This window comes from Micromys minutus, assembly GCF_963924665.1.
Source record: "Micromys minutus genome assembly, chromosome: 3".
In the NCBI taxonomy this organism is placed as follows: domain Eukaryota; kingdom Metazoa; phylum Chordata; class Mammalia; order Rodentia; family Muridae; genus Micromys; species Micromys minutus.
In genome coordinates, this window is record NC_137972.1 from 24138951 (window position 1) to 24154500 (window position 15550).

Here is a 15550-nt window from a genome sequence, read left to right on the forward strand (position 1 = left end):
AGACTATGGGGCCTTTTGACATTGGACTGAATGCATTGTTACATTATGTGTAGCTACAAGACTATGTAAGACAAGGAGTATAATGCTGTGTGTGAATAGGAATCAGCCCCACAGACTGTTAGAGTAGTTGTGGCCTTATTGGAGGAGATGTATTATTGTGGGGCAGGCTTTGAGATCTTCTGTGGTCACGCTATGCCCAGTGTCAGATCAAGATGTAGAACTCTCAGCTCTTTCTCCAGCTCCACGTCTGCTTATGCTCTGCCATGTTTCCCACCATGACAATAATGGACTAAACCTCTGAAACTGTAAACCAGGCTCAATTAAATGATTTCCTTCTAAAGAGTTGCCATTATATGGTTTCTTTTCACAGCAATAAAATGCAAACTAAAACATTATCTAACTACATATAAGTCATGACACTCAAATGGAGTATTCCTATGTCAGAAGCAATCAAACATGAATCATGCTTCAGGCCACATTCCATTCATCTATGCTGAGGTTTTGTGCTAACTGAGCCTTTGTGAGGATTCTTTTCTCAACTGTCTGGGGTTCTGATTCACCACAAGAAGTGACCACATATGGACACTTTCCTCACCATGCTTGGCTGTGAGTGTCTGTATCTGTCTGAGGCAGCTGCTTGGTGGAGCCTCTCAGATGACAACATGCTCCTGTCTGCAAGCGTAACAGTTTCATTAATAGTGTTATAGATTGGTGTTTGCCCATGGAATGGGTCTCAAGTTGGGCTGGTTTTTCATTGGCCATTCTGTCAGTCTCTGCATTTTTATAGACAGTAAAAATTTTGAGTTAAAGTTTTAAGGGTGGGTTAGTGTCTCTACAACTCCACTGGGGTTCTTGCCTAGCTACAGAAGGTGTTTTCTTCAAGTTTTATGTCTCCAGTACAGCGAGTCACAGCTAAGGCTAACCCCCATTTGTCTTGGGTACCTCCCTTATCCCAGATCTCTGTCTCATCCTGGAGATGCCTTCCCACCTCCCGACCCCCATCTGCTGCAGATTTCCATTCATTCTTATGGTCATATTGCCATCTCTACTGTCCTTCCCCACACCTAACTATAAATCCCTCATACGCTTCCCCATTACCCATTCTCCCAGTTTTGCCCTTCCATCTACCTCTTATAACTATTTTTTCCTCTGTTAAGACTTTTATTTCTTTTTGAACAACTTTATTTTAAAAAACAAAGATAAATGTACAAATTTTAAGGATTTTTGCATAAAAGTATACGAATACATTTTTGTCAATGTTTGGCTTTTTTTTTTTCAAAGGTTTGATAGTGTGCATTAAGGTCTTACTAGTTACAATGAGCATAAAGTACATGTAAAACAGGATGTAACCCGGAATTAGTCAACGTTTTCTTGGTGTGTAAGGATTGAGCATAATGATTTTTTTATTTTCTTTCTTTTCTTTCTTTTTTTTTTTTTTCTTGAGCTTCACACAGTCTGTGAGTTGTTTCTGGGGTATTCAGTGCTTTCTGGGGTTAGTATCCCATTATCAGTGACTGCATATTATGTCTGTTCTTTTGTGACTGGGTTATCTCACTCAGGATGATACTCTCGAGATGCATCCATTTTCTTATAACTATTTTGTTCCCCCTTCCAAGTGAGATTCAAGCTTGCTCTCTTGAACCTTACTTCTTGATTAGCTTATTTGGGTCCTTGAAGTGTAGCATGGTACCTTTATTTTATTACTATTACCCATTTATACATGAGTAAATGCCATGCATTTTCTTTGGTGCTAGGTTACCTCACTCAGAATGATATTCCCAAATTCCATTTATAGCAAAATATATGTCTAAAGCTGCCATGTTTTATACATACCAGACTAAGGCACAGCCAACTCCAGGATCCAAAAGGCTTGCAATAACAAATATTTCTCATCTGTGCATCCCAAGGGCCTGTCTCTGGGTCAATGTAATTCTGTTCAGCTTCTTTCTATATTTATCATTTTGGGGTCCAGGGACATAGAGATGGAAGCTGAACATGCAATTGCCTCCTGTACTTAGAAAAGTCAGATTCATGTTCATTCTATGGACCAATAAAAGTTACCTGGACACACATTTCAGTTGGGGTTGAAAATATAGTTTATATAAAAGAAGATGTGTCAAAGTCATTGAAGCACAATACTTTTACAGGGGAAGTATATAAGCCTTGGGAGTCACTGTAGTGATGTCATCTAGTCCCTTTACATTATGTTCTCAATAGATGTCTTGTTGTTAGATTTCAAACTGGAACATTAATACCATGAGCATAAACAGAGGAAACATTGCAACACAAGAATAAAATTTTTAAAAGATTGTGCTATATTTTTTCTAATATTAAAGTAAACTAGTATCATGTGGATTTAGTATAGGATGTGTGTCATGTACACCATGGTGTCTATCCTGAGTCACTATGGGAGTTCCTGTGAAGGTGATGGTATACATTTCCCTGTTCGCTTACTGCCACATTTTTATTATATGACAACTAGGCCATCTAAGATTCTCTCTGGACTTTTACCCAGGTCATCAGAGGTTGCCTCTCTAATTCTTTGGGATTTCTGGAGCTATTGGAATGTCTGTTTTATCATGATAGAGTATAAAGCTTTATGCTGTTCAGTTCTCTCATAGTTCATGCTATGATTTATGTAAGTAGCTCACTATTTCAGAAACACTGTGTGTTTAAAGTTCGAGACTTTGAGCAATGAGATGTTGACCCTGGCTGTAAAGTGATGCTGAAAACTGAGTTCACACAATTACCACTCATGCCTATATGGTGAACCCTGTGCGTCTGTGGGCATCAGAGCTTAGATGAGAGCCCCCTAGTGGGCCTATTCTGTATGTTGTCATTTGTTAGCATTCTAGAAAATGCATGTATGAGATCAATGGAAGTTCCTTATGTAGGACCCTCCTAAACCTCACCCAATATGTCTCTCCCTTTAGTTTCTGATTTGTACATTTTGGTACAATAAAGCTTTAATCCTCATAGAGCATAACCATTAGTTCAGTGGGTCATTGAAGCAACTTGTCAGTCCTACAGGTATCAGAATTCTCAGTCTACAGAGGTGATTATAAGTAAAAGCATCCTTAGGAACTTGTGGCATGAGTCTGAACTGAGGACAGTCTTCTGGAGGCATATCCTGAATTTTAGATTATTTATAATTAGTAAATAAGATACTTTTGGTCATGGCTTACTATAACAGCCAAAGAAACATTTGGGGGCAACTAAGGACATACAGACAAGATCACACATATTTTCAGAAAATTGTTGTCAAAAATTGTCAAGTTTTCTAAGCATGATAATGGTATTTGGTACTGAAATATTGACTGAACTGTTATGTAGCAAACTAACTCTCAAATGTCCTATCAAATGAACATAGCTGTGCATGCATCCATATACATATTGTTAAAATGTTAGTAATTGTTAAATATATGCAGGGTAGTTTTATGAATATTGATACCATTCAGTAAATTTGTTTCAAAATATCTGTGATAAGAACTTGAAAAGACTTCCAACATGTTAAGCAGCATAGAGATTCCCACGGGACATATTGGTCTGCTCAACATCCATGCACAGGGCAAAAGTTGTTCTTAGTGCCGCAAGTACTGAGGTGGGACACCAAGAATCACTGGACAGGCTAGGAGAAGGTTGTGTTACATTAACAGCATTAAACTTGCTGTTAATGTAGTTTACCAAGTCCAGGATTAGCCACCTGTTAGAGCCACCTAGCATCCATAACACCTGACACACTAGCCATGGGGACAAAGTTTGGGTATGGTTCCTGGTAGTGCAGGTATTGGGAGACATAAAAAAATGGGGGAAACAAACTGCCAGAGAAGACATGAGTAAGTACTGAAGGTCAAAGTGACAATATCTAACAAGGTCACCCTGTGTGTTGAGATTTGCTTAAATATTCTAAAACCATGCACAGACACACGCACACACCAGGCAACTATGGTGTTGCCAACCTAATTGTGTGAGGCACTCCACAATACATTTCCACATAAATTCAAGACACTGTAGCATAAGTATACATGATTTATTTGTCAGTTATACAACAATAAAGCCAAAGACAGAGAAAAACAGAGGGAGAAATGAGTATAAGGACCGCACTACCCAATACTATTAGCAAATAAGAATCTGGGGATGAGCAGAGAGGTTTGTTGCTTCCACATATGCCCAGAGAGTCTCCCACATAGTCTCTAATACATGGAAATTTCTCATTATATAAGAGAATGATGAATGACTAAGTAAGTTAACATATGTGCCAATATTATCATATGTATAACCATTGGCTGCCTACCTAAAATTCTGTGGACCTTTATTCCACATTAAGAACTCTCTGGGTGTCTGCATGGTGGTGGATAGCAGTGCAATCCCACGGCCAAGGAGAATTTGTGTGATTCATAAGTATATTTTCTTCATCTGACAAACTGACTCATGTTTACCATGGCAAGGTATATCATTCCAGCCCCAACTTGAACGTGGATGACTTAATATAACACATTGTTCATTGTCGCTGCTGGGCTCATCTTCATGCCAGAATCTGAAGGGAAGAAAGAGCATCAGGGTGTTTCCTACATTAATGCTTGAAAAGAAGCAGCAAGAGGAAGCAAGCCTGAGGATGAAGATTCAAGTATGCACAAATCGCTCAGTGTTCTCTTAGCTTGTTACTTAACTGTTTTTCCAGCACACATCCCAGAGGATACTATTTCTTCATCCCTAAGTCTTGGTACCAGAGGACAATGAACCCACTGTGATGATTTATATGGTGAAAATGTCTCCTCTTGTGTTCATATTCTCTTTCTTTTCATTTTACAGTGGAATTATTTTTAGAGACTGGAACATGAGTTAGGATATTTAGATACCTACTTATTTCTGTCATCTAGGACTAATAACTTAATGAACTGGATTCCAAATTTTCTTCTCTGAAAACTGAGAAGGACAATAGTATCTCTGCATATTTCCTAAAGCAGACATAAAAAGGGATTTGGGACTATAGTAATAAGTTAAGAGTTTATAAATAATTACATAAATATGAGAACACAACGTCAGACTGAGGGCTTGAGATTTATGAAAAATAATCAGAATCTTGACATGAATTTTTCTTATGGAAATATAAATGATGGCTGAGGGTGGCTCAGAGATTAAAAGCACTTGCTGCTTAACCGGGAAATTGAAAGTTCTGTTCCCAGAACCCATATTAGCTAGGTCATACAACTTATAACCTGAGCTCCATGGGATCCAACACCCCTCTATGGGTTCCATGAATACCCAAATACATGTAGCAGACACTCACAGAAAAACACATATATACACACATATTAAAAAATGAATTAAATCCATTTTTAAATATATAGATGACAAACTGAAACCATAATAAAATACATCTATGGGTAAAGACCTTGGTTGGATTTTTATCATTCTACATTCTTCAAGCTCAATTTACTCCTCTTTACTGGGAATATCAGTAATGTGTGTTCCATAGGACTCCTGTGATTAGTACATGGGAGAGTAAAAGGAACTCCATGCCCAGCAGTTACACCAGGAAGGGGCTATTTTAGCTTCATAACCAATACCTGAAGCACCCTAAAGTCTCCTTGTAATACAGGAGTGGGAACTTCTGTGACTCTAGACTCACGTGGAATTCTCACTGAATGGTGTCTGATCAACCCACTGCCATTGCCCATGACCTGGATCCAAAAGTCCTATAAAATAGACAGCAGCAGTGTCCAGGATTCTGGTGATGAACTCCTAAGAGGAAAGAAAGATACTGTCTTCATCCTCAACTGATTAATTCTTTTCTGCTATAGAGTTTTTATAATATTTTTTAATAATTTTAATGATACAAAATTATAGGGTTTAATAGGATGCACATGTGCAAGTGCACAAGAGTCAAATCCTACTTCACCTCTCTAGGTTTTTAAATATGTTTTAGATTTTAGGTTAATATCAATAATTTTAGATTTTAGAGGTACACTGTAATATTGTGAGTGATGGTGTTCTAGTCACACAGAGATTAGAAGGCAAAGGATCAAGAAATAGAAGGAAACCACCCCAGGAGTATGCATTTTTCCACCACCACCACCCAGGAATGCATGTCTTCTCACCCCACCCCCAGGGGTGCACTTTTCAGATAATCAGGACAAAGTCAAAGTCATCGTTCATGTTTTCACGACTCTGGGAGCAATCTCTGACCATGATCATAAAGAATCCCCATTGCAAAAAAATAAAAAATTAAAAAAAAAAGAATCCCCATTGCAAACTACACACCTCTGTTCTTCATCAACACCATTATTGACAGCTGTACATGAGAGAATTTGGCACATCTAATCATTCTCCATTCATAACTTGAGCTATTTTGTTTCTCATAGCTGGCTGTGACCCTCCCGATTTGGTCCTGTTTCCCTGTGTCCTTCTCTGTTAGGCAGTTGTTAATACTACAGAACCATTAGAGTGTGGAAATCACAAACTGGTGTTTTGAGCAGAAACATTTCATGCTTCTCTGGCCTAGTGTGTTGCATTTTTGATGCCACGGTTCCTTAGTCTTTAGTTCTACTGAACTTAGACAAAGGAGTACAATGCAAAGTTTAAGTCAAGCATTCCTGCGTATCTGCTGGAAAGTCTTCTGCCACAGCACCAACACCCACATCAACAAAAATGGCCTCTAGGTAGAAACAGGAAGACAGCCTACCAGACCCAGGCCCCAGTTTCTCCCAGGATGTACCTGCTCTTCCTGGCTGTGGATCACCACCAGATGAGCACCCATGCGGGAGCAGTTCTCCTCACTCTCATTCCAAGATGCCTCCAAGTCAGTTGAAGGGAAGTAGCAATGGGAACCAAATGGCTTCCAATCCTTTGGGCAACAGCTCCAAACTTTGTCTTTGGTGAAAGAAGGAAATGTAAGTGCACTGTAGTAAAGTCATTTTAAAGCTGTTTGTGTGCAGACACCACATGGAAGCTGGGACTCCCAGCTTCTCCCAGATGCAGCAGTAGTCCCTCATCCCTCAGGTGCCAAGAAACCCAAGTCTACCTCCATTATCACTAATGCCAGAGCCTTTGGTCCTACTGGGGTGGTATCAGAAAATCAGAGTGTAAAGACCACCCATACTCTGAGGATATAATGTTAAACAATCTGGGTTTGCACAGAATAAAACTCATCAGATCAAGAACCGGAAAGCTCTTGTGATACATAAATATATACATGTTTATATACAAAAACAATAAATATCACCAACCAAGATGAAGAAATTTTGGTTATTAAACATACATTTTTAATTATTGATGATGAAAAATAGGAGTCAATATATTCCAACAAGCAAGATAACAAAACTGTAGGTTAATCTGAAAGTGCTGTCCATATAGATGTCTCAAGGAGAAAATATAAAGATTCTGAAAGTAAGTTTTAAAAATATATAAACCGTGAATGAATAAAGATGTAAAGAGCTGAGTGGAAAATTTATCTCTGAAAAGTATGTTTGAAGTACTCTGTGATATTAATTACATGTCCTTTTCAAGCAACAGATATCAGTGATCCCTCAAGGGGGAGAGAGTGAAGTGAAATAGAAAAATAATCTCATGTAAAGATCTTACATGTTGATAGATCAATGTGATCCCCATCACCAAAATTTCAACATTCTTCATAAGATAAATGAATCTCAAAAAAATCTCAAAATTCATACATAAGCAAAAAAGATAGCCAAAGTAATCCTGAGAGAAACGGAATAATGTTGGCAGTATCACCATCCTTGACTTCAGGTCAACTAATGGACAGAAACGGGAACCACAAATACAAATCAACACAACTACAGCCACCTGATTCCTTGATCAAAAATACATACTAGAGGAAGATAGCCTCTTCAACAAATTGTGCTCAGAAAATAAGGCACCAACATGCAGAAGGATGAGGCTAGATACCTAACCATTCTATATGAAACTGACTCTAAATTAGAGTCTCAGTGGATCAAACACTTTACTTACAAAACCTGAAATCCTGAAGCTTACACAGAAAAAACAAGGAGAACATTTCAAGATGTAGGCATAGGACAGACGTCCTGAATAGGACTGAGAACTTCAGTACAGTGAAGGAGACAATTGGGTGAAGAATGAGTTCTGCCTAGAAAGGCAAAAACTCCAAACTTAAATGTCCTTGGGAAACAAGTGTTGTCCAAAGGTATCTTGCCAAAGACAATAAACTGTGCCTATTTAGGGCCATATGGTGAATTCCAAAAACACCTCAATTACAGATGCCAAAAACAGTAGAGAAATTGCTTACTCAAGGCCAAAATGATGTACAGTCTTAAACACTCCTTTCTAAATCCAAGCAATGTACCTTCTTAAGTCCACCTTCCCAGCTCTGTTTACTAGCAACCAAATTATCTGTTTAAGTCTTGAGAAAGTTACATTGCACACAAACATATTGAAGTGTGTGCTGCTCTTCTAGATGACTGGAGTTCAGTTCCCAACACCTGATGCTTAAAGCTGCAGGGGAATCTGATGCCCTCCTGTGGCCTCTGCAGGCACTACACTTACACACACAAACCCTCAGAAACATGCATATAACATTTTAATTAAAAATAAAAATCTTACACACATGCACACATACAAGCACACACAAACACATGCACACACACACTCACATAAGCACACACACACTTGAACATGACTCCATGAGATGCTCACATTCACACCACAAGATTTTCTTCATTTTCCTGGAGCTTCTTTCTGTTGCTAATAAAATTCAACTCAAACCAAGGACTAGACAAGGCAAATCAGGGACTATACAAGGCTGCCCACTCTCTCCTTCCTTGTTCAGTATAGTACTGCAAGTACTAGCCAGAGCAATCAGACTGCAAAAAGAGGTCAAAGGGATACATTTTGGAAAGGAAGAAGTCAAAATATCACTATATGCAGATGATATGATGGTATACTTAAGTGACCTCAAAAATTCTACCAGGAAACTTTCACAGCTGATAAACACCTTCAGCAAAGTGACTGGATATAACAATAACTCAGACAAATAAATTGCCTTTCTCTACTCAAAAGAATTACAAGCTGAGAAAGAAATTAAAGAATTGACATCCTTCACAATAGTCACAAAGAATATAAAATACCTTGGGGTGGCCCTAACTAAGCAAGTGAAGGATCTGTATGACAAGAACTTCAAGTCGCTGAAGAAGGAAATTGAAGAAGACCTCAGAGGATGGAAAGATCTCCCTTGCTCATGGATTGGAAGGATCAACATAGTAAAAAGGGCCATCTTGCCTAAAGCAATCTACAGATTCAATACACTCACCATCAAAATCCCAACTCAATTCTTCATAGAATTAGAAAGAGCAACTTGAAAATTCATTTAGAATATTATAAAACTCAGAATAACAAAAAACCAGTCTCAACAATTAAAAAAAAAACTTCTGAGAGAATCACCATCTCTCACCTCAAGCTATATTGCAGATCAATTGTGATTTTAAAAAAAAAAAACTGCATGGTATTGGTACAGAGACAGGCAGGTATATCACTGGAATAGAATCAAAGACTCAGAAATGAATCCACACATCTATGGTCATTAGTGCTTTGACAAAGGAGCTAAAAACATTCAATGGGAAAAGGACATCCTATTCAACAAATGGTGCTGGTTCAACTGGCAGTCAGCATGCAGAATGATGCAAATCAGTCTTTTCTTATCTCCTTGTACAAATCTCAAGTCCAAGTGGATCAAAGATCTCCACATAAAATGAGGTACAATGAAACTAATAGAATAGAAAGTGAGGAAGAGCTTAGAACACATAGGCACAGGGGGAAATTACCTGAACTGAACAACAGTGGCTTATGCTCTAAGATCAAGAATCAAAGAATGAAACTTCATGAAATTGCAAAGCTTCTGTAAGGCCAAGGACACTGTCAGAAAGACAAAATGGCAACCAACAGATTGGAAAATGATCTTTACTAATCCTACATCTGAAAAAGGGCTAGTATCCAATATATACAAAGAACTCAGGAAGTTAGACTATAGCGAATCAACTAATCCTATTAGAAATGGGGTACAGATTTAAACAAATCATTCTCAACTGAGGAACACCAAATGGCTGAGGTGCACCTAAAGAAATGCTCTCAACATCCTTAGTCATCAAGAAAATGCAAATAAAAACAACCCTCAGATTTCACCTCACACTAACCAGAATAGCTAAGATCAAAAATTCAAGTCACAGCATATGCTGGCATGGATGTGGAGAAAGAGGAACACTCCTCCACTGCTGGTGGGACTGTAAACTGGTACAACCACTCTGAAAATCAGTCTGGCGGTTTCCAAACTCGTAGGGAAATCAGAAACCCTACTACCTGAGAACCCAGCTTTACCACTTTTGGGCATATACCCAAAAGAAGCTCCAACATCTAACAAGGACACATTCATGACCATGATCATAGCAGCCTTATTTATAATAGCCAAAAGCTGGAAAGAACCCAGATGTCTTTTAACAGAGGAATTTATACAGAAATTGTGGTACATATACACAATAGAGTACTACTCAGCTATCAAAAACAATGACTTCATCAAATTCCTAGGCAAATGGATGGAACTTGAAGCTATCATCTTGAGTGAGGTAACCCAGTCACAAAAGAAGACTCATAGTATGTACTCACTTATAAGTGGATACTAGTCCAAAAAGCTTGGAATACCCAAGGGACCATCCATAGAACTTATGAAGCTCAAAGAGAATGAAGGCCAGAATGTGGATGCCTCAGTCTTTCTTAGAAGGAAGAATAAAATTTCATGGGAGGAAATAAAGGATCAAATAGAGTACCAAGGATTGAAGAAAACGTCATCAGAGATCTTCTCACCTGGGGATACACCCCATATGTGCACAATAACCCAAACACTATTGCTGATGCCAAGAAGTGCTTACTCGAAAGAACGTGATATGGATGCTCCTCAAATGCTCTGCTAGAGACATGCTGATACAGAGGGGGATGCTTGTAGCTATCCATCAGACTGAACATGAGGACCCCAAATGAAAGAGCTAGAGAAAAGACTGAAGGAGCTGAAAGGGTCTGTAACCCCATGGAAAGAACAAAATTTTCAACTATCTGAACCCACCAAAGCTCCCAGGAACTAAAACACCAACCAATGAGTTAGCATGGAAAGACTCATGGCCTGAGGTACATATGCAGCAGAGGACAGCATTTCCTGACACCAATAGGAGAGGCCTTGAGTCCAGCGAAGGCCTGTTTTTCCCAGTGCAGGGGAACACCAAGGTGCTGAGGTGGGAGAGGGTGGTTGGGAGAGGGAGCACCTTCATGGAGGCGTTGGGAGGGGGAGGAGAGATGGAATTATGGGAAAGAGATAACATCTGAAATGTAAGTGCAGAGAATTTTCAATAAAAAAAATTTGGGGGGAAATGTTTTTGACTCGACTCCATATCAACCCTCCCTGAAACTTTCTTCTTTGTTGAAGCTAGGCTGCCACACATCCCAATTATGCCTGTTTGGTGATTTCTAAAAGGGATTCGATGGGCAGCTGACAGTGAGTGCATGGTATGAAGTCATATCCCCATAGTGAATGGGATGCATCTACCTGAGAATCTAGTTGGAAATGTTGGTTCTAGGCACATAAGGTTTTACCTTCCAAGAGTGAATCCCATTTTGTACATTCCAATTCAGTATAGTTCAGTTCGTTTATAATTGTTTTTTCTTCAAGAAGCTGAGAATATTTTGTAAACAAAGCTGTAAAATACAATTTAAAGAATTAATTTTCCTGGTAGAACTATGACTCGACTCCTTCCTTTTTTCTTTCTTACTTTCTTTATAGAAACAAAATCTATAAATGTCCAATTACCTGAGTAGTTTAGAGCCTGCCTGGGAAATATTCCCCATCACTATAAGCTGAGTGTGGTGCCAGTAGTCCCAGCACTTGGGAATTAGAGGAAGAAAGATCAGAAGTTTTTGGTCACCTTAACTATATAAGTTAGTATGGTTAGTTATTTGGTTAGTTGGATGGTTGCCTAGATTAATTAGTTTAGTTGGTTCTTTGGTTGGTTGGTTAGCTAATGATTAGTTAATTAATGACTAGCCTGGGCTACAGATATCTCCAGGAAGAGCTGAAAGAAAGGAACAGGTCCTTCATCCTGGGTATTTATCAACATTTTGTGTAGGGCACACGGATAGACTACATCTTAGGTGATAAAATTCTTTTAAGTATGTGCATAACCCAGGAAAGGTGAGGGAGAAATGAGCTGAGACTAGTTCTGGGTTTCCTAGAAATGGGAGTTATAAAAGAACCCAAAAGGACTTTGTTTGTGTTTTCTTCTTTCCTTTCTCTCCTTCTACCCCAGCTAGCTCTTCCTTCTCAGTGTCCTCATACTGTCACAGAGTCCCTAACCTAAAACTAACTCATCGTTCCTGGAGAAATTGAATTCTATCTCCCATTTGTTCCTTGAGTTGCCCACCAAGTTGTACACTTATCAGACCCTTCCCCTGGGTTTCGCCTACTGCTTGCTGCTGCTTCCTGTGCTCCTTCCTAAGTGTTTCCTGCACCACCCACTTCACTTAAAATGAGATGCCATACCCAATTATATCTGTATGTCTCTTTCTCTTCCAGATTCCTCTTCCTTAGTGACACGGTACTTTCCTGGGTTGACAGGGTTGAGGGCTGGGGGAGTCGGGGTTGTTTTTAGTTCATTTTTGTTACTTGCTGCCTATAAGCAAAGGCCTTCTATAATCAACTTCTCATTTCTAAAATATGCTAATATGCATCGAACTAAATCAGTGCATCTGAGGTGATCATAAACAAAACTTAAGTGATCATATTTCAACCCAAACCCAATGCTCACCTTATTCCTCTTCACATAGCTTCATGACTGTTGACTTTATGGGATCAGAATATTAAAGTCATTTGTAGTTTCTTTGTGTCCCCTAGTTTCAAGCTATTAATATTAGCCAAAACCTTATCTTCTTTTTGGTTGCCATTACCTCCTCTTCTGTGCATCACTAGCATGACCCTTAGATCAAACCTCCATCACATCTGAAATGGTTTCTCAAATAGTCTTACACTTTCTTCTTCCCTTCATTTTTGTACCTCTGTAATGATAGCACCCTTCTATAACTCAAGTTTAATTTTAACCATTTCCTACTTCAGATTCTTCAATGGTTATCCATGTCTGTGGCACATTGTGAAAGTGGACACACATTTCAACCTTCCCTATAGCCACATCCATTTGGATTTTATCTCTGCAGCTTCATACTTAAGAAATTGGGTCTTTTGACCTGAGCTGGGTTGCCTGTAACTGATGTAGGGCTTTATGAGAATGCATACGTTCACCTAGGACCATGAGAACCTCCCAAGACAAATCAGTCTCGGTGAAGCCACGGAGCAGGAATTATATCAATAGTTCAATTAACCCACTAAGTTTTAGGGTAGAAAATCACTCAGCATCAGCTACTAAAAAATGAATAACAGAGGGGAAATAAGTGTGGTACAGTATGAATCATTTTTTTATTTGGGTCCAGATTTGTCTGCCCCTGGCTATTTCATTTCTTCATTCTCCATGTACCATTATATATTTCAGTAATGCACATCTATATGTGCCTACATCCCCCATGGTCCCTTATGTCTAGAACAGTGCCAGCACACACAGGTCTAGATGTCATCATCTCCTCCTGGCTTTTCTTAGCCCCTAAGCTTGAGTCTTACTTCTTACCTGCATAGCACTGCCCACGTATTTTAAGCACTGATTCACTTGACTATTCTCAAAATTTCTTCAGACTGGGGGGGGGGTAGTATGTGGACTTTCTGACATGCTGCCCAATACATAATAAATGAATATTACTAATTATTGAATGCTAAATATAACACCAACATAAAATACAGTTTATGTTTTAATTTTTGATGAGTGTGAAAGCTAATCTGCAGAAAAATCCACTGTTTTCTAAGTTAACTTTCAGGTTTCACACAGTCTGGGACAAATATATATATAATTCTTAAACAGTATTCTTAAACAGATCAAAATTCTCAATAATATCTATCGCCCCAAAATACTTTTTTTTCAGTTTTCTGGGTAGCTGTCTGTCTAATGGATACCTTCTGTTTTCTTTGCTTACTTGTTTCACTGCATACTTACGGATCAGAGCACTGGAGAATAGGATTGTCAACAGCAGGAAATAGATTATGAGTGAGGTAAAGAGGACCTTGGAGAATTTGTGACAACTTTTCTGAGATGTGCTCTTCTTTTGGAGACCTGAAAGACAAACAAAATTTGTTTCTTCAGTTCTGATATTTCCTCTTCTTTCTTCTGTTTCTGTGCCTGATAAACACTAATAATGTGATGTTTGAAATAATAAGAAAATGTAATTACAGAAACATTCCAAAATATAAAATAAATCATTTCTGACATTGAGAATAATTGTTGCCAATATTTTGATATTCATCTTCTCAAAAGTTTAAAAACCCTCACACTTAAATCCATACTTCCCACAATTGGCACACCATAAATACTGACTTGTAACTATCATTTTCCTCGACATTAAATCATGTTAATTTTTTTCCTTTATGTTTTTTTTGTCTTATATCTGAGACAGGGTCTTGGTATGTACCCAAGGTAAAGCTTGAATTCACTATGTAGTCCAACTGGCCTCCAACTTACCTCAAATTCCTGTCGCAGCCTCCTGAGCTTTGCTAACAGGCAAGAGGCAATACATCCAGCCTTTTTTTAAAAATATCATCCTATCTTCTTTATCAGCTTTATAATGACTGCAGAATATTTAATTATACACTTTTAAAGTCTTCCAACTTCAAAGTATGCAATAGTCAAGAAGGCTTTGTATATCTTTATGGTAAAAATTGCTACATTTTTAGTCACCACATCTAAATGAGTTAGGATATTTTCCAACCATGTGTAAGGTCCTGTGTTCTGTGTCTTCATCACTGGGATGAGAAGAGTGAAATAATACTTAAATGCCAAATTGTGCTATATTACCAAATACAGAGTGGGAAATTATTATACTGTGGTCTAACTTTTGAAACAGTGTGTATAAACATTTGTATAAAAATACAAATTGTATTTTTATGTAGAAAAGATACAATATTCTTATGTGGAGTTATTTCTCTCTAGATGGTAAAAGTTAAGTCAACAATTTCTCTTTTTTAGTGTGCAATCCCATGACTTTTCATGTCTGTCTACAGGCAACACACTTGGCTGAGGCTCCAGGGACCCATAGACACGGCATTTTTTTTTTCCCTTACTGAATCACTGACTGGGAGCAGCAGAAAATGCTTTCTTACCTGGCTGAGAGTCTGTGTCGATGTCTGAGGAGTCAAATTTATTTTTGAAGTTTGTGTTAATATAAATGTCTTCTGAAAACATATTGAGAAGAAATTTTTCTCTGCTCTCAGAAGATGTGTGTCATCCCGTCTTTAAAATATCTCCTGAACAGGAAACAATCCTGGCAGCAAATTATCCCGATACCAGCTAAAGGTGGTAGCAGACAGCTGCCCTCAGCTTGCAGCATAAAGTCCACTCCCCTGGCCTGCAAAGGGAGTATTGCAGACCAAAAATGCACCCAGTCC

General features: G+C 38.5%; 1 protein-coding gene across 1 annotated transcript in view; it reads right to left on the reverse strand.

Annotated features, from left to right (window-relative positions):
• LOC308418741 (C-type lectin domain family 4 member A-like) overlaps positions 1-15347 on the reverse strand; it is a gene marked incomplete at both ends in the record, with an annotated part of 244876 nt that extends 229529 nt beyond the window's left edge. The window contains 3 exons of the mRNA XM_080914220.1: positions 11611-11712; positions 14106-14222; positions 15266-15347. Of these exons, the coding sequence (XP_080770346.1) occupies positions 11611-11712; positions 14106-14222; positions 15266-15347 (301 nt within the window). The remainder of the gene's footprint in view (positions 1-11610; positions 11713-14105; positions 14223-15265) is intronic.
• Between the last annotated feature and the right edge of the window lie 203 nt (positions 15348-15550).